Consider the following 23,886-nt stretch of genomic DNA (forward strand, 5'->3'; position numbering starts at 1 on the left):
TCATCACGTGTAAGCTTCAGAATATCAACAGAAAGATCATCATCACCGGCAACAGTTCCTTTTTCATGTTGTCTCTAGCATATCTGACTTCCAAAGGAAGTATATCTGGAACTAAAGTTACACTTTTTACGTCAGGTGCTATAGAAATTTCCTTTGTTTTACTATACAGACCGCTATAAAAGTCTCTGATAAAATTCAAAATCTCCTCCTTTTCAGTAATTTAACCATTGTCTCCAATTGCTATGATCTGTTTTTTACCAATTGTGAGCTTACGTTTAGCTGCCTTTAAACTTGTCTTGTTCTCTACACTTGTTCTTAAGGTTTCTTCATTGAACTTCTGTATCCCAGCTTTCATTTCTCTTCTTAAGGTCTTGCATAGCTCAGAATATTCTATTGTGTCCTCTATCAGTTTGTATTTTCATTTCTCTTCTCCTCTGTAGCAAGTTTTTGGTTTTGTCACTGAATTTATTTGGTTGGTCGTTATTCTTACATAAGCCACCTACACCTTTCAAACAGACGCATTAATAGGCACAATTTGGTGAATATAGACAACTTGCAGGTGGCCAATACCATGTTTCTCTTAGACAAGTGTTTGAAATTGAGAAAAAAAATCAGGATCTTGAATTCAATTGAACTGCCCATTTCTAATGGTAGGAAAATTGTTGTAAATGATATTGTTTGGGAAATTTTTACTTTTTCTTGTAAATATGTGTGTTGGTACATATATCAAACAGTTGAATGTTAATAAATATGGTGTCTGAAGATACATTCCCAATACTGAACAACAAAGGTGACGTTCTTATCAGATTTTTATGCACAAAATCGAGAGTCGCACCTTTAACCCGGGAGGACTTTTCGACCGCACATTCATTTATTCACTTGTAATCTGCAATGAACTTACATCTCGTCTTGCTCCTGCTTCTCTTATCCTCCCCTGGCGAGTTGACAACGCTAGTGCAGTAACAGTTAATCTAAATTTGTTGTCCATTATTACCGGGAGGACGAAACTCTGACCTCGACGGAAGTTGCGGTCTTTTCCACCGCGCGCGAGACCTTGCGTTTGGCGTTGTTTTTTGTTTGTGTTAAGTAAAGATACGTTTGCGTAGGATTTTGAGTACTGAAAGAGAGGACCAACGTCACCAAACTGTAAATCAGACAGACAATGGTCGCTGTGCTTATTGTGACAGAAAGAAGAATCGGAAAACCAAAACTAAATGCGTTTCATGTTCACGTTTCATATGTAAAGAGCACACATGGCCATCATGTGTCCAGTGCGCACAGAAAAGTGTTGAAATCGTACAGGAGGAGGGGGATGATGACTAAATTCTTCAGCATTTGTGAGATCTGGCAAGTTCTGAACGGTTTTCCTGTATTGCACTCAGTGTTTAGTTCTGAGATTTGTTTTGAAGCAGCCATAGGTGATGAAAATTACTAATGACTGGTGCATTGGGACTTGAGTGGGTTTTCATTCTTTAATGTTTATTATTGTTTGCATTTTACATTTCCAGAGTTCAATTTTTAAACATCGGTAACCATAAGTTCTGACGGACAGATGTTCAAAGTAGTCAATTGAAATGAATATGTCTTTATTTTGTGTCTTGTAGAATATTTTCTCAGCTGATTAGACATACATTTGTGTAATAAAGCTATGATATGACGTTTCGGTGTATTGTGTTCGAAAAAATAATTTGTGCATTAAATAATGGCACATGGATTCTGTGCGGTCGAAAAGACCGCGCGCGAGTTCTCCTGGGTTAAAGAAAGTCTCAATTCCCCGACTAGAATTGTGTGGCTCCTTACTGTTCTCCCATCTCCTGAAGAAAACACTTGCCATTCACTAAGATACAGCTTTGGACTGACTCAACCATTATACTAGCATGGTTAAATGCGTGCCCTACTAAATGGAAGACGTTCGTAGCAAATAGGGTTGCAGAAATTCAAGAAATTGCTCCCTCAAATCACTGATCCCATATTAAATCACATGATAACCCAGTATATCTCGTCTCGCGAGGCACTGAACCAACAGACATGAAGAACAACATGCTGTGGTGGCACGGTCCAGCCTGGCTGTGCTTAGACCCCTCAGCTTGGCCGAAACAAGAAACTATCTCCGACCCTAACAAGATACCAGATCAAAGAATATTAACTTCACTTGTTATTGTGCAATATAACGACTCATTTCTAAACACATTCTCTTCGTTAAACCGACTACTCAGGACGATTAGCTTTTGCCTGAGATTTGCTTCAAACTGCAGGAGAAAACCCGATGATCGCGACATGTCCCCGTTAAGGCCTCAGGAAATAAGTAATGCCCTCGCTCAATGTATGTATCAAGATTATTCAAGCAGTATTTTATCATGAAGAAATTCGATGCCTCGAGCAAGGAAAGAACATTCACTCAGCTAGCAAAATTAGGAATTTAAGCCCGACTCTGGACCAACATGGCTATCTTCGTGTTGGTGGAAGACTGTACAATGCATCATCTATCTCTTACGAGGCTAAACATCAACTTACATTACCTCCCAAGCATCACCTCACGAAACTTATTATTTTAAGTGAACATCAAAGATTACTCTACGCTGGACCCCAACTCCTGATATCATCATTACGTGGGAGATATTGGATTCCAAGAATTCGACAAGTCGTTAAAGGGTGCATTCATTCATGCTTGCCATGCTACAAATTAAAATTAACAACAAATCAACAGATGGGAAATCTTCCCAAAGAAAGAATCACCCCTGCAAGACCATTCCTGAATGTGGGGGTAGACTATGCTGGTCCATTTTTGATAAGAATTGGAACACTGCGAAGGAAACGAACGGGCAAGGCCTACGTCGCCATCTTCACTTGCCTTGCCACAAGAGCTGTACATTTGGAAGTTGTCTCAGACCTTACAACGGATGCGTTCATGGCCACATGCGATGCTTCACGTCACGCAGAGGATGTCCATCAAATATCTATAGCGACAATGGCACTAACTTCGTCGGTGCTGCAAAGGAGCTGAAAGAACTGCAAGAATTTCTCCAAGATTCTGATCAAAACAGAAATATTGTCGAAGCAGCAACCACAAAGGGGATCGCCTGGCATTTCATCCCTCCATCAGCACCACATTTCGGCAGAGTTTGGGAGTCCATGATAAAATCCTTCAAGTACCGTCTGAGAAGAACTATGGGTAGCACAGCGCTTACCTTTGAAGAATTAACTACCGTTTCTTGCCAAATAGAGACCTGCCTGAATTCTTGTTCTCCAACAAGACTCAGCGATGATCCTACAGACTTATCTTGTTTAACCCCATCTCACTTCCTAATTGGGGAACAAATTACTGCACTTCCTGATCATGACCTTGTTCACTGTTCCATAAACAGACTTTCCAGATGGAAATATCTTCAAAAGATGACCCAGGACTTCTGGAAAGAATGGCACAGGGAATATATTAACACTCTGCAGCATCGTCACAAGTGGACTGAGAAACATCCTAATCTTCGAATTGGAGACCATGTGTTCATCAAAGATGAACCTCTGCAATGGCGAATGGGCATAATAGAGTCTGTTCATCCTGGTGAAGACAACCTCGTGCGGGTCGCCAATGTGAGAACAAACTCCGGTATCATAAAACGACCCATCAAGAAGTTGTGTGTTTTGCCTGAGAATGAGAAAGAATACTGAAGGTGTTGAGTTACACAGTGATGTGATTTACACCTTTATGAACGCCCTGACTATCTGCGTTATGTGTTTATTCCTGATGTGAATTATCTTTCTTCTTCCCTTCTTAAAAGGCCAGTGCCTTTTGGTGGCCGGTATGTTCGGGAAATTTTTACTTTTTCTTGTAAATATGTGTGTTGGTAGATATATCACACAGTTGAATGTTAATAAATATGGTGTTTGAAGCTACTGCGGCGATCCTGCCCGGAGGACCAGTACTGGGAATGTACCAACACACATATTTACAAGAAAGAATAAAAATTTCCCGAACAGATATTGTTGACGAAGATATACTTATAGATCATGATAATTGTTCAGTTTCCTCATTTCAGACATTTACAGGGGAGCTCAGATCTTGACAGCACATCAAGTGTTGCAGGTTATTGTCATCATTCTCTTCTTAAGAAACTAAATTGTAATTACTGTGCAGATTTCTTAGTTTTGTTAGAAATAGTCATCATAATGTTATTGACAGCCTCAATATCCTGCAGAAACAGCTGTACACTTAGCAACATAAAGAAGATGTGAGAGAACATTACTTAGCTTAAATAACGATAAGTAGTGTGTAACTGACAGAATGAATGTAGGGATCACACTTCAGAATATTTGTATTACAATATTATTTGGAAGTGTACAACTATTCTAATAAATAACTACTGCAGGAACAGGACTAATGAATCCACGAAACATTGTACAAATTCAAGAAAGTCTGTAATTTTCTCAAAATAGGTATTACTGTACCGTACCCATGTAATAGGCAAAAATATTTAGGCCTAAGTCTGTTTGCATCACTAGCATGCTTGATATATAATGATGTATATCTTATTAACTTTAATGCTTTTTTTTTTTTTTTCTCGTGTGGCTATTTCTAGCCGAGTGCAGCCCTTTTAAGGCAGACCCTCCGACGAAGGTGGGCGGCATCTGCCACGTGTAGATAACTGCGTGTTATTGTGGTGGAGGATAGTGTTGTGTGTGGTGTGTGAGTTGCAGGGATGTTGGGGACAGCACAAACACCCAGTCCCCGGGCCATTGGAATTAACCAATGAAGATTAAAATCCCCGACCCGGCTGGGAATCGAACCCGGGACCCTCTGAACCGAAGGCCAGTATGCTGACCGTTCAGCCAACGAGTCGGACACTTTAATGCTAATGTGTTATAATTTGGACATGGGCCTACCTACAGACCAGTGAATGTTATGCTCCTCTTCCTTTATTATCATTAATATTACTAATTCAATGTCTCTCTAAATTTACTAACATTATAACCTTATTTTACTTCAAAATAAAAATAGTCATTGCATGCACAAAAGATGATGAAAGTTAAGAAAATTTGTTATTTTCACAAAATGAAAGTCTGTGTTAAGTTATTGAATCATATTTTTGTGGTCTGCCTGCTGTCATTTCTTGATGGATACAGTACATTTGCATCCATCTCTTGGCACAGGCCAGAGTAAAGTGTAGCTTCCACCGAAGTCCCAGTCAACATCCATGGCTGTGACAATATGGAAGCTGCTGGGGTATGGGTAGTGCTGAGTAAGGACATTCGGAGCACGACTAGTGCATCTGGGTGTTATGAAAGGTGCTGCTCATAGAGTCAGTCGTGCTGCAATAGTACTTTCTGACCTAGTGAGGAAAGCAATGGCAAAGTACCTCGCTCTTCATCTTGCCTAGTACACCTCATTTTGGTGCTACCATTGGTTTTTGGGGTTTCCTTATAACCGCATAAACTTTGGCGGTGCTATTTGAGGATCCAACCAGCCTCTGAGCTGATGAACCTAACAGACAGATTTTTGTAGTACAGTCTACCTGTTAGGCCTAAAGTAATATTATGCGTTCTCTTTTAATTTTAAAATCATTTAATGCCTATTCAGTGCCTATTTACATTGAAATATGTTTGTGAATTTCTAATCTGTGTGTTAGCAATTTAGCTTGCAGTAAGTTAACATTGTAAAATGCTGCCATGATTTAAAACAGTGTGTTGTTTATCTTTAATGGCAGAGTCTCTAAAGATACAGTAATAATGGCAATATAATTCAATATCCTTTAAAATTCAAATTTTATTTCTTGGTAAATAAGTTATTCTGTAAGCTAAAAGGATTAAAATCATGTTTGTGTGTGACCATGCTTCGCGATCGCCTCCTTAGTGTGACGTCACAGTGCTGGTGTAAGGCGGTGTTGTCTACCGCATCATGCAATAATGTCTTCACGCTTCTTGTCTGCCTTCGTAGCATAGAGGTTAGTGTCATTAGCTGCCGTCCTCGGTGGCCCGGGTTCGATTCCTGGTACTGCCAGAAATTTAAGAATGGCAGCAGGGCTGGTACATGCAGCTCACCTCCAAGGGGGGTGCACCACCTCAGGATGAGGAGATAAATTTACTTACTTTCATGCTTCCGGACAATAACAGCACATTACAAGTATTACGTACCGTACAACATGAACTCCATGACGGTATATACGGGTTCATTTTTGGTACATACTCCGAGCAGTTTAACTATATTCTTGTGATCGAAGCGCTTCATCACTTCTGCTTCGCTCAAGAAGTCCAACTTCTCTTCTGTCGTGGAACCAACCTTCAAGGTTTTGACAGCCACAGCAACCTGTAAAACCATCAGTTGTATCTAATGCATGTAACACAAATAAACATTCAAAAAACAAAATTCATGGTCACCAGCGCTGTTTTCACCTTAGAAATATCACTGAAAGGGCATCACATGAATGAGATCCGGTTGTGGAAATCAACATCTGAATTGGTACTGCTTTACAGTGACACAGGATGTATTGCAGAATGTTCAGACAATGTCTCCAATGAGCCGGGAATACATATCCGTATTGATGCTGCTGAATTACACAATTATGAGTCTTTATTCATTCCTCCTATTCAATACACAATTCAAACATCTGTGAGGGGATCAAATGTTAAAAAATCCTACATGTTTCGTTGTGGGCCATCTTTAGTGAATTTTTAGCTTACAAGTACAAGTGTTTCACTTAAAACTGCACTTAACTAAAAGTTTTCATCACAGTATAAAAGTTCTTAGCTAATGATATATCACATATTTAACTTCAAGCTGGTGTAATTGAAAACGCTTATATAAGGATAAGTAGTAAAGAATTAAATAAAGTCTTAATTTAAAAACAAACTGTGAAGAAGTGAGTTTACAGTGCAGTTAAAAGATTTTAATGTTAAAAAATGTATACAGTACATTTTCTAATAAAGAATTACCCATGTGGGACAGTTGTAGCTCTAAAATTTTGAGAATGTATTCTCTTGTCTTGCGTATAAAATTAATTATGCTAGCGGCTTGTTCTTCTTTGTGTATGAAAATTGTCCTTAGTACTTCTTAAATGGTAGTTAAAAGCATCATTAGCTAAGAACTTTTTATACTGTGACCAAAACTTTCAGTTCAGTACAATGCAAACTGAAACACTTGTACTCTTAAGCTAAAATTCATTGAAGATGGCCCCACAAATAAGGATTGAAACATGTATGATTTTTGAACATCTGACCCCCCTGACAGAGATTTGAATTGTGTATTGAATAGAAGGATTGAATAAAGACTCATAATTGTATAATTCCAGGAAATCGTGTGAAATCTTCACCCTCTCTAAAGACAGGAAAGCAGCCTACTTCGGTTGCATCTTTCAAAAGGATAAAAACGGTCTGATACAAACAATCACAGCAATCAAGATACAAGGGAAACGTGCACGTGGGCGGCGAACCTTCGACAGTGGTTTAATGCTAAGAAACAATGTTAGGTTTTGGTCCACCCAATCAATACACATCATTTTACAAGTGAACTATTTAATTAGAAAAACATATTAAATTATTTAGGGACATGTTTGAGACTTCATCAGCCTTAAAATCATGTGGTAGATTACAAAACTCAAAATCAGAAATTGAATAAAATGGAAGGACCCAAATGCCTTTATAAGGACTATTTGAGAAACGCAAAAGATATAAATATACATATTATTTACATAAAATGACCTCACTTCTTGCAAAAATATATTTTGTTGTCTTCAATGTTAAGAAATGAAATATAACTTGAAATATGACACGCCTGCCAATGTCCATTGTTGCTGTCCGTATATAAAACGAAAATTCCTTTTGAACTGGTGAGAAAACACTGGAGAACAAATATGCACATATTTAATGAGGCAGTTTAACACTTCTTGCAAACAAATCTTTCTGCAAAGTTAAATATGAACGACCTTACTTGAAAAATGTTGCAAGCATTGTTGGAAACTGGTAGTTTCAGTGTGTTGACTGGGGAGTCGAAATTCTGGCCTCAGAAAAGGATTGGCACTAAATCCATATCAGAACATTTAAAAACATTAACTTGTATAATTTTCTTTCGAATTGAGCTCTTCTGGTAGAAGAAATCTGAAGCCTTACGAGACTGCCAGTCGTATGGCAAAGACCAGCGCTGCATGACCATCATATTGTGGCTTAAATCTTAAGAATATTTTTTTTTTGAAGAAGACGAGGTCTGGAAGAAAAAGATATAAAAATTAATGGGTTTAAAACCCTCGGATATCTAAGAAAAGAGATTCCATCATGAATGTATGACGTAAAAGCTTACCATGAATGAAACTCTGTATAGCTGGTTTAGAATGAGACTCGCTTCTCACCACGCTACTGCACGTGTTGTAGTTGTGTTTTCTTTTGCCCCGCGGATCTTGGCTAGTGGGGGGAACAGTGCTATTAGTGGGGGAAGGGGAAATAGCTCGGCCTGTAGTAGGAACGGGAGGGCGGGAAGTTTGAATTAGAGGGGGCGAATTCAAATGATTAATTTTTCGTGATGATAGAAGTGATAGTATTTGTTCATATAACAGATTTTTGTTCTCTTCTACATCAAAATTTTTGTTAGCGTTAATACTCTGGTCCAAACCTATATAAATATTTTCATAATTGCTCATCAGGTTCCCTTTGCTTACTTTTTTAAATGGTCAAGTCTTTATTTATGTCAGTAAATTGGTGACTATATCCCCGATATGGACACTCATTGCAGAATACTTCTTGTGTCTGTTGGCATTGACGCATTCGAGATATCTGGTTTGAAAACTCCTACCTGTTTGTCCCACGTACATGACGAAGCATTGATCACACTTAAGTTTATAGATTCATGAATCTAAGAAATCCTCTTTATAGTGATTAACACTATTATGGTTATAAAATATATGACCATTATTGTTTTTAGTCGAAAATGAGACTTGACAGTCATGTTTCTTAAATAATTTTGTGATTTGAAAAATCCCTGGGTTAGTAAAAGTGAAATTTGCGTATTTTGAACTCTTGCGATTCACTGGTGTAGTCTTATGTTGTTCTTTCTTTTTATTTTACTTATAATTTTATTAATGGTATTCATTTTATTATTGGGTCCTTCCATTTTTTTCAATTTCTGATTTTGACTTTTGTAATCTACCACATGATTTTAAGGCTGATGAAGTCTCAAACATGTCCCTAAATAATTTAATATGTTTTTCCAATTTAATAGTTCACTTGTAAAGTGATCTGTATTGATTGGGTGGAGCAAAACCTAACATTGTTTCTTAGTTTTAACTGTATCAATACGGATCTATACGATGAAGTTCGTAAATTGTACTAGTGGTTTAATATCTGTGACATGGCAAAAATGCAAAACAGGAAAAACTACTCCATGATGGTCATCAACCTTCTGTTTGGAGAAGGCACCAGAAGCAGCACACATAAAATAACAACATATGTCCGAAAATCTTGGTACGTTCTATGGCAATGAAACACGATGAGACACGCAATGAAATAGGGCAGTGGGCTATCTCGGAATAATTTCAGAATCTCAGGAGTGAACACGTGAGATGTAAAAGCGAAGAGGATTTTGATGATAAAAGTCATTTTAATGGTTTGACCATTGTCTACGAGATATACAAGGCCAGGACATAGCTACTCATTTATTGCTGAAAAGATGGCCCAATCATGTTCATGGCTTGGCCGCTAGATGTCAGGTTTCTGTTCTGTTCTAGGCAGACTTTAACATTGTGATTGAGATGTTGTGTTGATCTTGGGCAATTTATTCGTTCTGTCGATGAGTGTCTGTGACGGTCTGTGAAGGCGAGAATAATATCATGGTTTTTTTTTTTTTTTTTTTTTTGCTAGTTGCTTTACGTCGCACCGACACAGATATGTCTTATGGCAACGATGGGACAAGGAAGGGCTAGGAATAATAATGTTATTTGCTCTACTTCCCACTAACTACTTATACGGTTTTTGGAGATACTGAGGTGCCAGAATTTAGTCCCACAGGAGTTCTTTAACATGCCAGAATATCTACCGACACATTTGAGAACCTTCAAATACCACCGGACTGAACCTACCAAGCTGGGGTCAGAAAGCCACCGCCTCAACCTTCTGAGCCACTCAGCCTGACAAAAGTGAGAAGATGGTGCACTGTTGTGTACCTCTATGTACTTCCAATCCGGCTAAAAGGCAAGAAAATGTGACGTTGCATAGTTTCCCTTCGGAGTGAGATTTAAGAGAGAAATGCAGGCAAGCTATTTTGATGTAGGGTGATAAGGTAGGATCTCTCTGGGTACCGAACAATTATTCCCGAGTGTGTAGTTTGCATTTTAATACATCGGGTGTTAGTGTAAGCACATCAATCAAACAAGTTCTAACCCAATAAATTCCTTTTTGGTTTTAATGCGTATCCTGTTCACAAACAGAAAAGTGTCTAAACACAGAAATGATCCATATCCCAGAAATGACGTATTGCCATTAATATTTAGTAAAATTTCCGATTCAGATAACAGTGAATATGTCATATCTTCAGCAAATAACTGTTCTACATCAGCCACGAAGGAAAAAGGAGTATAAGTCTTGTTTCTGGGTCAAAGAAAGGCTAGTTGCTCAAAAAATTAAAAATGAATACATAAACACCTTAAGTGCTAATGTTTTCATTTCATACACCAACTCTGCAACAAGGATAACCCCAAAATCTAGAACATGTTAAATCCCATAGAAATAACAATTTTGAGTCATATGTTCTACATACCAGTACCACAGATCACAGTCCTATTTTTCTCAAACAAAAACAATCCCAGAAATATCATATACCACAAATGGAAGGAAAAATACTGAACAATGCCAGAATAAAATATGAAGCTTTAAATAAAGCCTTAAAAGAAAAGTTGGAAATCTGTCCTGAGTTAACACGATGTCCACAAAGCAACCGGTAGTTTTATGCGGTTATTAACTCAACATATTCCTGAACACTCCACTAACACAAGACATGTACGATGAAAATTCAGAAAGATAACACCATGGATCACAACTGGAATCCTAACTTCCATTAGAATAAGGGACAAATTACACCGGACAATTGTAAAACAAAAGATGAGGTCCTCAAATAATGTCGAGGTCACGAACGGTATTAAGAAATATAAAACATACCAAAACTGGATAAACAGGCTCATTAAAGTAGCAGAAGAGATATACTATTCTAATAAAATTATGTCAAGCTCAAACAATTCTAAAATCCTATGGAAAAGCATAAATGATATAACATGTAGAAAGGAAAAAAAGAAATTCAGATATAGTAGCATAAATCTTACAGACTCACAAGAAACAACCCAACCAACTATCATTGAAGACAAATTTCAGTGGTATAGGTTTAGAACTTGCTGACAAAATAATGAATACCAGCAAAGAACCTAATGACACATGTACATATGACATTTATGCAATACCTCAACCATAATCGATCTTTTTTCTTCCCATAACAGAAACAGAAATAATGAATCACATAGCTGCACTAGAAGATAACTCAGCCAATGGCTATGACAACATCTCAAGTAAAACACTTTAAACAGTTAGTTCACATATTCTACAGCCACTGCAATATATTTTTAATCTATCACTAATGAAAGGACAATTTCCAGACCCATTCAAAATTAGAATCATAGTCCCAATCCATAAATCAGGTGACAAGAGAGAGTTAAACAATTATCGCCCAATTTCTCTCACAACCCACCTTTCAAAATTACTAGAGAAATGCATTAAAAGCAGATTACTTAATTACCTGAATAAGTATAACATATTGTCTCCAAATCACTTTGGTTTTAGACAGAAAATTAGCGCTCAAGATGAAATATTCTCCTTAACTGATTACAGTACTTGTATAAAATCATTGATAGTTCCAAAAGGACTACTTCTATATTTTTGAATTTAACAAAGGCATTTGATACCATAGACCATAATATACTGCCTAAAAAACTTGAAAAGTAGGCATTCATGGAATTCCTCAAAATCTAATTAAAAGCTTTCTTTCTAACAGAATACAAAAGGTAAGAATCAAGGATACTCTATGTAAAAGTGCTCAAGTAAAAAATCGGAGTACCCAAGGAACAGTGTTAGGACCAATTCTTTTTCTGTTATATATCAATGATCTGTGTGAGCTAAACTGTAATGCAAAATTAACTCATATGCTGATGACACGATAGTCACAGTCACCGGCGAAACTTGGAAAGACACCTTCAACAGAGCTCAAGAAACCCTAGTCATAGTTCAGAAATGGTTAAACAACCACCTACTTACTTGAAATGAAAATAAAATGAAATTCCTCTGCTTCTCGCATAATAAAACAATGCAACCCTCAGACAACCTAACACTAACACTCCGCACACCAACTTGCAAAAATACTGAAAACTGCAACTGTTATACTTTACAGAAATCAATAAATGTTTCATACCCAGGGATAATTACAGATAGTTAACTGAAATGGAATTTTCATGCATCAAATTTGATCATTAAACTTCAGAAACTAATTTATATGTTTTACAGAATTAGAAATGTTATTTCAACAAAAGCCTTGAAGTCTGTATACTTTGCCTTAGTTCAATCACAACTGCAATATGGAATTAAGAGTTGGGGTGGAATACTTGATTCACACTTGTCTCAGGTAAATACATGCCAGAACTACATACTGAAAGTCATGTACAAAAAGCCACTGATATTTCCAACATATGAACTGTTCCAGCTAAGCATGGTACGTAACATACGGCAGCTATTTGTGCAGTCAGTGACCCTACACATGCATAAAAATTTAAAGCTCTTCTACAAAGAACACAAGTCAAAAATTTGCACTAGGCTGCAAGACAGAACCGGAATAATTATACCACGCCGGAACACATTACTTGGACAAAGAAATCTAAGTTGTGTAGGGCCACGGATCACGGACGTGATCAATGGCAATCAGAATACCCTCAAGAAAAGGCTATTCACATGGCTCATTAACAATTATTACAAAGTAGATCAACTTATAAATTTCCATTATAATATTTAAATCAACTAGCACACTATTCCTCTCTATAAGAACCTTCTCCTTAACCCATGTCTCTCCTTTCCAGCTTCCTGTTTATTACACCAAATGCAGAAAAACAGTTCATAAAATTAGAACCATATCACCAAAATTCTAATGGAGTACAGTAAATGATATTCACTAGATGCCATGCCATGATGTACATAAACTAGCTACTGTATTTTTGAAGCCCACACACAAGTTTACCTTATGTGGGATTCACACTGTATCTTTTACTACCTCTGTACTGATACTGATCATGAATAAAACTGTTTAAAATGTAAAAATGTAAATGTGATGTTAAATCTAAATATCTATTGATGAGAAAATCAAATTAAGAGAAACAATCTTTAAATTGAGAAGCAGGATATGGGTAATGTTATCAGAATTCTTTTTTGGTAACTGAACTTCCCCAAAAAGTAAAATAAATTGGAAAGAATGGTAAAAATGGTTATTGAGGAGCTTGTATCTCTGGCAATGACAGCTAAGAGTGCCTGAGGAGCATACATATTGTGCCTACAAAGACTATCATTACCCGCCAGTGATGGCCCTCTAATGCACCTAATTTGAATACAGTATCCATCAAGGGCGTTTGTATATTTCCTAAGAAACATTTTAAAATTCACGTGCCCCACTTTACGTTACTTCGGAAAAACAAATCTTACGAAGAAGCTAATTGTCTAACGTCTTGCCCAAATCCCGCAAATCTTTCACTGTGTTGGTTGTTGTGAGCAGGAAACACTAGGTAAAATAATACTAACAAAGTTTCTGAAACTGATTCTGGAGAATCACGCCAAGGAAATTTCCAATCAGGCTTCAAGACTTGAGAACGAAACCCCTGAACCGCAAAGTGCTTCCTACAATTCAGGTAATCTAATCTTATGTACACAATACCAGTACTAGGAGATGAAATGAAAGGAAGTGGTCCTTATGAACATTAATGCCACTAAGTTTTTGTGAATTACTTATTTCGTTTCAACATAGTGTGAGAAATACATTGTAGAAAGTGATACAATTGCTCTTGATCTATTTTTGATCTCATATCTGTTAGTGTCTTCTGAACTTACTAGTTTTAATGAATTGTTATAGTTGTTCATATTCGATCGTGGTAATGAGCGGGCGAGGCAGCTCGGTAAAGAGAACTGTAGTGAGGCTGCGTCCAGTGTGCTGTATTTCCAGGCCTTTAATATTTCGTAGGCAATGGTTTGAGGTTCATCATGAAAGGTAGCAATAGGAAGGTGAACAACCACATACCAGATGACTTACCTCTTCTATTCTTTTCTGCGTAATTCTCTGTTTTTCCCCTATGTGGTTAGTCAATTATTCATTACACTATACATATATGTATTCAGTACTTAGCAAGGAAAATATGGTATTAGAACAAAAGATATATAAAATGTCGGCGGCAGAAACTCACCCATCCTTTCTCGCTGAAGTGAGCCTCTCCTCCATAAACAGTTCCAAAAGCTCCCTCGCCAAGTTTGCGATTAATTACCACGTGATCACGAGGAATTTCCCATTTATCGAGGTTGGATACATTAGAAGCAGCTAGAAGATCAATACCTAGTGATTTCATGTACTTCTGTGTCATTTTCACCTTCATTTCGTACCTAAATCAAAGAGAAGAAAAGAGTTAATGGAATGCTTGAAAATACATCTCATCAAGTAAATACCGAATGTATGCGAATAATCCATGCATACGTTTTTGAAAGTTGGCACTGAAAAATGAAATTGCCTGCATTATTTGAGATAAAAGATGTTACTGCCCCTGTAATAGCTTCAGCATTGCGCTTGTGTTGTCTGGTTAGAAGAAAGGCGTGGATCGCACGTTATCACTCGTTCATGGCTAAAGAAGTCAGGCTCCTTGGCTCAACAGTCAGCGTAGGACCCCAAACATTCATCTGGCTAAGACACGCTGATTCCTCTGACTAATTGTTTGAATCTTCTTTAGGCCTGGTATATTCTGGTTTACACAATATGTCTTGAGGAATGATTGTAGAACTGGATTGTTTAATTTATTCCACAGAATATTGCTGCATAATAAAGCCTTATAAAGATCGGCTGAAAATGTATCAACGCCATCAGTTAAATAATCACTATTAGCTGACACCCACTGATTTCATATTTACTTTCTGTTGCTTCTTTTCTTTAGGCAGTTTCAGTAAAGGATATGCAGACTAAGAATGAAGAAACACATGAACTGAAGAAATTCCTCACAAAACTAACCCCAGGCTGCCCAGATGTGAAAGGAATGTCCCATCACATCCCTTTCTTGAAACAGCCCGGCAGCGTGCTTGCGTAAAATACTGTAATCTCATTATCTGTTGCTCAGAAAGTTGCTTTCAAGGGATGCCGAACACGCAGGCGAAACAAATTTTGTTTTAAATTATACTTCATTTCAAAAGTATGTGCTGAAATATGCTTTATGTTTAGAATATGCAGTAAATCCAATGAACCCACAATTTTTTTTATTACATATCATTGAAAATTCAACACCTGCCCTTCATAAGTATGTGAAAGGTTTTGAGTGAAGTTAGTTGTTGTTTATAAATCTTGCTGACTAGCTGTGACTAGCTTTGAAGTTCATGATGCCTGGTTCAGTGGCTGTAGCTGGTATCCTGCATTGCCTCTTTTCATTTACATAATCGTGCAGTCTATGTTTGATGTCCGTATGGTTCACTTTTTAGTCGTGAAACATCCAGTGATTGTTCTTTGTTGAAATTAACTTTTATTTTTTGCCAATCATGAATACAACTTTTGCTTTTGTCCCTCTGAACAATATAACAGTATTGTTTGCATCTTCAGTAACACAAAGTTTTTCTTTACCAAACCAAGAACATATGCAACAGACCGATTCTAACCTCTATTTGTATCAGCTGACTAATGAACTAATATTATTAGTGAAGATATTGTATTAGTCATGTGTAAATCTTTATGAAACAGAATTTAGTTAACTAATAATTATTTTTATGAGTTCTAATATTATTAGGTAATATTATTAGTTAGTTTTATGAAACAGGGCCCAGGTCGGGGTTTTTAATCTTAAATTATTAATTCCCTTGATGTGGAGAGTAGGTATTTGCCCGTCTGCAACACGCATGCAACTCATGTGATACTCACAAAACTAACACGTAGTTTCCCATACCTGGCAGATGCCACTCATCCTAGGCTGCACTACGCTAGAAATAGCCACACAAAATTATCATCATCATCATTATTGCCTTTTGCACACTATAATTCTCCTTGTTCCTTTTACTTTTTCATTTCATGTGCTCTTAAAAATCTCTGTTAAAATGGACTAGCAAAATCTTTGTTTACTGCCCTCTGTTGGTTGGGGCGATAGAATAACAGCCACGGTATCCCCTGCCTGTCGTAAGAGATGACTAAAAGGGGTCCCAGGGATCTCAACTTTGGAGTGTGTTTTGGTGAACATGGGGCACTGAGATGAGTCCTGTCATTGCTTCACTTAGTTGTGCCAGGCTCATTTTCATCTACCCTTCCACCCTCCCTTGTTCTTTTCCGACCCTGACAGTATGCTGAATGCTTTTAAAAATGATTTGATGAAGAGACAAACCTGCATGTATTAAATTATGGAGCCAGCGCCTTTATCACTATGCCTGAGAACACTTCCCTGGCTTATAACTGGTGTCTGAAAACTGAAATGCTAAAATGTCAAAAATTGAAGCCCTTTTCAGAAAACATTCAAATAGGCATTGATTTTGAATGAAAGTAGATTAACCTTGCAAAAGCTTGAGAAAATTAGTGTCTTGCATATTACAGACTCCCTCCCCTGTTAGTACAGTTCAAATATAATGAGAGTATGTTTTAACAAGTGGTGATCACCTTCTCTTGATCATGATGAAACCAATGATGAGTAGAATGCCAAGCAATCCAAACCCCATGATGTTAGCCACTACAATGGCTACCTCGCAGCTGACGTCGAGTAGCTCCGCTAAACTAGCGAGGACGCAGCGCATGGGGGGCTCTGTCCCGTCATCAGGCTTCTGACCGTTGGGAGACAGCCACACTAGAGCCGACATATTGAGATCCAGGCTGTAAAATACAAGACCAATTGAATGGGTGCTTAACCAGCATTTTGTCAGAACAGAGAGAAATCAAACTTTTGCATATGTCAAGGAAAATAAAAACTATACTATCAAAATAATATTTTTTCATTATTTTATCTCAATGTAGTACAGTGGAACCTTGATTCTCCGTTTTTGGAAGGACCACGGAAAAAAATGCACAACACGGGAAAACGGTACATCCGAGAATGAATGAACCATCAACAATTTGGCTAAACATCACAAAAATGAAATATGTATACTTATAATCTTACAAACACCCCCAAAACCAAACCAAACTACAACCCCAATGGGCCTTCTTTTCTACCAAGTGACCGCTGCTCCGTCCGAAAGCCTGCAGATTACGAGGTGACACATGGTCAGCGTGACGAATACTTTCGGCCGTTATTGCTGGCTCTCTAGACCGGGGTCACCATCTCACCATTAAATAGCTCCTCAATTAAAGGTAATCGTGGAATGAGTGAACCTGGAACCAGCCTCATATCCAGGTAAAAATGCCTGACCTGGCCAGGAATCGAACCCGGGCCCTCCGGGTGAGAGGCAGGCAAGTTAGACTGCGGGGCCGGCTTCAAACATTAATCACCAGTTCGCGACTTAAAAATCTCGAAACTTTACATTCAGTTTTACCGGGGAAACTTCATCAGTATCCTCTGAAAACTTCTTTCAGTTCAGCAACTTTGATAAGCCAAACAACAATTGACTGCAAGTAGTTTTTAATTCTCTAATTCAATAAAATAAAACACATTAGATACCAAAGCGCCCAACGTGATGGCGAAATCCCTTTTTTTTTTAAATCTTCCATTGTTCGTAGTCAGCTTATTGAAATCTTGTACCTCGAAAATTAGGCCTACATCGACTTTCAAAGGTTATGTTGAACTCGAGAATACTGTTTCGAATGCAAGTATCGATCCTCAAGTTCTTGAATGCATTATATTCAATTCTGCCCATCCGGCCCATCACTAATCACAATCAAATTGGAAAGAGAAAAAAATATCATTAACACTTCCGAAATTACGATTATTCGCAACCTTGACCCAGCTGGAAAGCGCGCTCACTGCACAAGTCGGTACGACTGCAAAATGATACAAAGTTTTTAAATGTAAAGTGAGCAAAAAGACGACTGCAGTTTTTATAACATTTTTACACAAAAACATGAAATTCCCAGTCCTATACTAGGACCAAAACAGTAATAGGCTATCCCAAAACCTCCCATGACTATGTACAGTATGTAAGGTTCTGGTCTTGATAACATAATCGTACACGATAATATTAAAATACTAAATTTGTGTTACTTAAGAAGGAGGAGTTTCGATTCCTGCCTGAAAGCCCAGTGACTGTACAGTGCCGAAAACCTGTTCGGCGATACACTCGAAAAAAGTAAAACAAGAAACATGTAACCCTGGACATAGTGTACAGTAGACGTTTTGCAAGTACGAACATTTGACGAAACTCGTTCCGTTTTCAAGTAGAGCTGCCAAAATGCGCTCCGTCCCCTTCCAGTTGTTGTTGACACTCTCTGCTTTATGACTTCCGAGGATTCTCTAAACAATACCACCCGAATGCGATGCTAAGATGGTCCCTTATGCAAGTTCAGCACCGATCGCTTTTCCAGTACAGTACTTCCTCAAATTACCGCAATGACGGGACGTTAACACCAAGATCCGTCCTTTCGTGAGATACAGTTTCTTGAAAACGCGTGATCGAGGATTAAGCGTTGATGGGACTGACATTTCTGGATGGTTGATCTGGGAAATCGCTTCTTTGGGGAACGGATTATGCAGGATTTTTATAACGTGATTTAATTAGGATGCTCGCGGGACCACACAATTTGAACGAATAATACGGGAAAATGTAGTTTCTTGGAACGTATAATCGAGGTTCTACCGTACCTTTAAATTATCAATACCATTATAATAGGACTGTATTAAAAATGAAAGGTGCATTGAAAAATAGGAATTAAAATAATTGAAGAAATTTGACTTGCGTTGACCTAGCTATAGATAATAGTTTACCGTACCTTTATTTTATGATCATACAATACAATAAACTAGATATAAAGATGGGATATTGACATAACTTCTCTTATGGGAAAATCAGTTCTGTGTAATACCGGTGATGTCTTGCAGGGACATATTAAGCTGTATTGGCCTTGAACCATTGTATGTTTGTGGCAGCTCAATACCAGCAAGTGATGGCTGTCAACACAATCATGTTCCTCAAAAATACCATATGAATATTTTTAAAAAATACTTAAATGGTTCACCTTTTTTCAATAGTATGCTTGATACTTTACTCTTTGCATATTTACAGATACCATTCTCTTGGTTACATTTTCTAGCAAAAGTTGAGTGCTTACAAACTTATCACTTGTTATTTTTACTACTTTTTAACTACTTCGCACTTCTTTTACATTTTTTTATAATTACCTTCATAAACATACATACATACATACATACATACATACATACATACATACATACATACATACATACATACATACATACATACATTATCATTATAGACTGTTATGCCTTTCAGCGTTCAGTCTGCAAGCCCCTGTGAATATACTAAACGTTGCCACAATCCTCGATTTGCAACTAGTGTTGTGGCCTCATTTAGTTCTATACCTCTTATCTTTAAATCGTTAGAAACAGAGTCTAACCATCGTCATCTTGGTCTCCCTCTACTTCTCATACCCTCCATAACAGAGTCCATTATTCTCCTAGGTAACCTATCCTCCTCCATTCGCCTCACATGACCCCCACCACCGAAGCCGGTTTATGCGTACAGCTTCATCCATCGAGTTCATTCCTAGCTTAGCCTTTATCTTCTCATTCTGAGTACCCTCCTGTCACTGTTCCCACTTGTTTGTACCAACAATCATTCTCGCTACTTTCATGTCTGTTACTTCTAACTTATGAATCCCAAGTCCACCCAGCTTTCGCTCCCGTAAAGCAAAGCTGTCCGAAAACAGATCGATGTAAAGATAGTTTTGTCAGGGAGCTGACTTCCTTCTTACAGAATACTGCTGATCGCAACTGCGAGCTCACTGCTCACCGACATAACCCGTTCAGACCGTGTACGCACAATTGTGCAGGTTCGTATTTTATTTATATCTGAGCTTATTTGACGTTTTCTTGGTGGTAGACCGGACTGCAGTGCTTGCACGGAACACGTAGCATGTACTTCAGTTGTTTTTATTTAACGCTTGGCCACCAGAGGGCAGGAAGAAGAAGAGTTTTAAAATGCAGTTCATTGGTAAGATGGCGGGAAGCAGTAAAGCCTGAAGTAAGTATTTATTGCATTCACATTAATGTAGAAGCTTCACTGAAAATCAGAATGTAATCTACGATGTGTGTAAATTGTTTAGCAAACGTAAAATTGTGAACTTATAACATCGTACGTAATATCATGAGGTTTTGAATGTTGATATGCACAATTGTGCGGGCAAGGTTTTCCTGCAGGCAATGCATGCGGGAGTGCTGGGTGCTGTCGCAAAAAGCACTGTAAAAGCGGAATTTGTATTCTATGTGAGAAATGTAATGTATAAGATTTAAATTGTTTTACATCGTTCCACACTGTAAAATAGAACATCTGATCATGTACATGTGTATATTCACATGCACTGAGGTAATTTTTCTTTTTTGTAAGTAGTGAATTAAGTCCTGACATGCACAATTGTGTGGGTGCTTTTTCTCAGATGTTAATTTTCATTTTGTAGAATAAACTAAAAATATATGTATTTAAGAGCATTTCAGTCAGTTTTTGACGTACAAACAAAAATTCACACCGCCAGTTTTCTTTCAGGTCTGAAAGGGATAAAAATCAACATTATTTCCATCTCATCGGCAATACTACCATCTGATGAAGCCATTTTCGTTTTGACAGTAAACGATCAGGACAGCCAACACAATCCAGAAAGCAAGTTCCGAGTATATCTTATTATGGAATGTTTAGTCACACATTTTAGTGTCCAATGAAATGATAGTTTTTATTAAAATACTGAAGTGAATGAGTAGTTTTATTATATAAAACAAAATTCTCACCTACAGCCACTAGCATACATAAAAATAAGGTTTGCTAACCTACATATACAGTACAGTGGGGACTTCGAGTGCCCTGGGACCACTACGGTAGCTGTGAAGGCCCTTCAGGAACTCTGAAAGTTGGTGGCAAAAGGGGCTCTGGTTAAGACGCAGCAGGTCGTTATGCTACTTAGGTTCCAGAATGTAAAGTTTAATCTTATACCAGTTGTATAGTATCATTAGAAGTAATTCCACATACTGTATATCAGTTGACTATATTTGTAAGTAGTACAGGAGATATTATAAGTAGAATTTTGTAAACAATCCAAGCTCAAAGCTGTGCGCCCGTAACTACACGGCCAACTCGCTCAGTCCATTTCTTTTATCAGTACCTTCATTAATGGAAAGTTTGGATCTCTTCTTTTTTTCTCTTCCGATTAGAGTTATGAGGGGATGTAGTTTACAACTATCAAGTACGGCGACCACCACACTGCCACCTGGCTGAGCAGAGTAGGTATCCGAATGATCCACAGATTTACTTTACTTACTTTCTTTATATGCAGGTGGTAATGTTTATAATCTTAAGAAGAAATATAACTGGGCAACCATCCTGTATTAACAGCAATCAGAGGAAAAAAGTCAAAGGGCTCTGACTCTAAGAAAAATGAAGGTATCAGCCAAAGAAAGACAAAGGCCTCCAAGGTCCTGAAAATTAAAGAATCCCTAGGCCTCGACATCTAATATCATCGGGTGAGATGTGAGCAAAATGACCTCGAAAATGTTGTGAGATGGACAGCAGGCAATGGTATGTTGATAAACGGGGTTAAAAGTCAGGTTGTGAGTTTCACAAATAGGAAAAGTCCTCTCAGTTTTAATTACTGCGTTGATGGGGTGAAAGTTCCCTTTGGGAATCATTGTAAGTATCTAGGTGTTAATATAAGGAAAGATCTTCATTGGGGTAATCACAGAAATGGGATTGTAAATAAAGGGTACAGATCTGTACACATGGTTATGAGGGTGTTTAGGGGTTGTAGTAAGGATGTAAAGGAGAGTGCATATAAGTCTCTGGTAAGACCCCAACTAGAGTATAGTTCCAGTGTATGGGACCCTCACCAGGATTACCTGATTCAAGAACTGGAAAAATCCAAAGAAAAGCAGCTCGATTTGTTCTGGGTGATTTCCGACAAAAGAGTAGCGTTACAAAAATGTTGCAAAGTTTGGGCTGGGAAGACTTGGGAGAAAGGAGACGAGCTGCTTGTCTAAGTGGTATGTTTTATAGATGTTGATTCCCATAGGAAATATGAAATATTTGTCCCGAATGAGTAAATTTAGATTACCAATATAAACTTTCCAGCTAACTCATTCCTAGTTGCCAGTGTTTCGCCCCACCTAGCTAGGTACCAACTGATGAGCCCAGCCTAGCACACGGGGGCAAAACGCTGGCAACTAGGAACGAGTTAGCTGGAAAATTTATAATATCCAATAAGGGACCATTTATATTGGTATTATAAGTGGTATGTTTCAAGCTGTCAGCGGAGAGTTGGCGTGGGAGGACATTACTAGACGAATAAGTTTGAGTGACGTTTATAAAAGTAAGAAAGATTACAATGTGAAGATAAAGTTGGAATTCAAGAGGACAAATTGGGGCAAATATTCATTTATAGGAAGGGGAGTTAGGGATTGGAATAACTTACCAAGGGAGACGTTCAATAACTTTCCAATTTCTTTGCAGACGTTTAAGAAAAGGCTAGGAAAACAACAGATGGGGAATCTGCCACCTGGGCGACTGCTCTAAATGCAGATCAGTAGTGACTGATTGTGAGAAAAGAACAAAAGTTGACCACGGGAAGTCAGATAGGATAGACGGAAGTGAGGACTCTGGCACAATTAAGTGGAAGTAATGCCACGACTCAGCTAAGGACCCCATGGTTGCCAACTCATTCTCCCAAGTTAAGAGCCCCTGGGGCTCCTTTTAGTTGCCTCTTACGAAAAGCAGGGGATACAATGAGTGTTATTCTACCGCTCTCACCCACAGGAGTGTCTTTTATATAACTGTCCAATACATCATCATCAAGAACCAGCTCCACTTACCCAGGAACAGTGAATTAACTTTCTTAACTTCTGCCTATCCAGACAGATTTCATTTTCAATTTGTTGCTACCTCAACCTTCATCCCTTCATTCTTTCTTCCTCAGCATACCCATTTGTCTCTTGCCCTCAATTTCCATCCACAACCACACAGTATTAAGTAACAAAATCCTTTCCATTACTACCATTGTATATGAAAAAGGAAACCTTAGTGCTTACAACTATTTAAGATAGTCACGCATACGAGAGATAAGAAGCGTGCTATGATTCCGAACTTTCTCTTTCCTAAGTCCCTTTTTAAACTGGAACAAAGTACAATCTTTCCTCTTCCTGCAATTTCTGTTGGTTGTATCCAACATGCTATAGAAACACTGGTTTCACCAACAACTGTTCCACTAAATATCACACTGCCATAAAATTCCAGTTGTGTTCAAGCACTCCTCTGTGGTAATGTAACAACACTTACTATCCTCCTATAACCTCCGAAGTTTCCTCAGAAACGTTGGTGTGGTACGTCCCAACGACATGAATCTTGTTATTCAGCCACTGCACGATGTTCACGGTTGATACACGAGATGGTCCACCAACAAATCTGATTCTGCCAGATACTCCATGGAAATCAGTAGCCTGGAGTATCTCAACATAACGCCTA

General features: G+C 38.0%; 1 protein-coding gene across 1 annotated transcript in view; it reads right to left on the reverse strand.

Annotated features, from left to right (window-relative positions):
* Window positions 1–23,886, reverse strand: part of LOC136877165 (uncharacterized) — a 753,414-nt gene that overhangs the window by 38,077 nt on the left and 691,451 nt on the right. The window contains exons 15-18 of the mRNA XM_067150977.2: window positions 23,701–23,883; window positions 16,880–17,089; window positions 14,454–14,646; window positions 6,127–6,298 (exon numbers count right to left, since the gene is read on the reverse strand). Coding sequence (XP_067007078.2) covers window positions 6,127–6,298; window positions 14,454–14,646; window positions 16,880–17,089; window positions 23,701–23,883 — 758 coding nt within the window. The remainder of the gene's footprint in view (window positions 1–6,126; window positions 6,299–14,453; window positions 14,647–16,879; window positions 17,090–23,700; window positions 23,884–23,886) is intronic.

Source organism: Anabrus simplex, chromosome 7, assembly GCF_040414725.1.
Source record: "Anabrus simplex isolate iqAnaSimp1 chromosome 7, ASM4041472v1, whole genome shotgun sequence".
Lineage (NCBI taxonomy): Eukaryota > Metazoa > Arthropoda > Insecta > Orthoptera > Tettigoniidae > Anabrus > Anabrus simplex.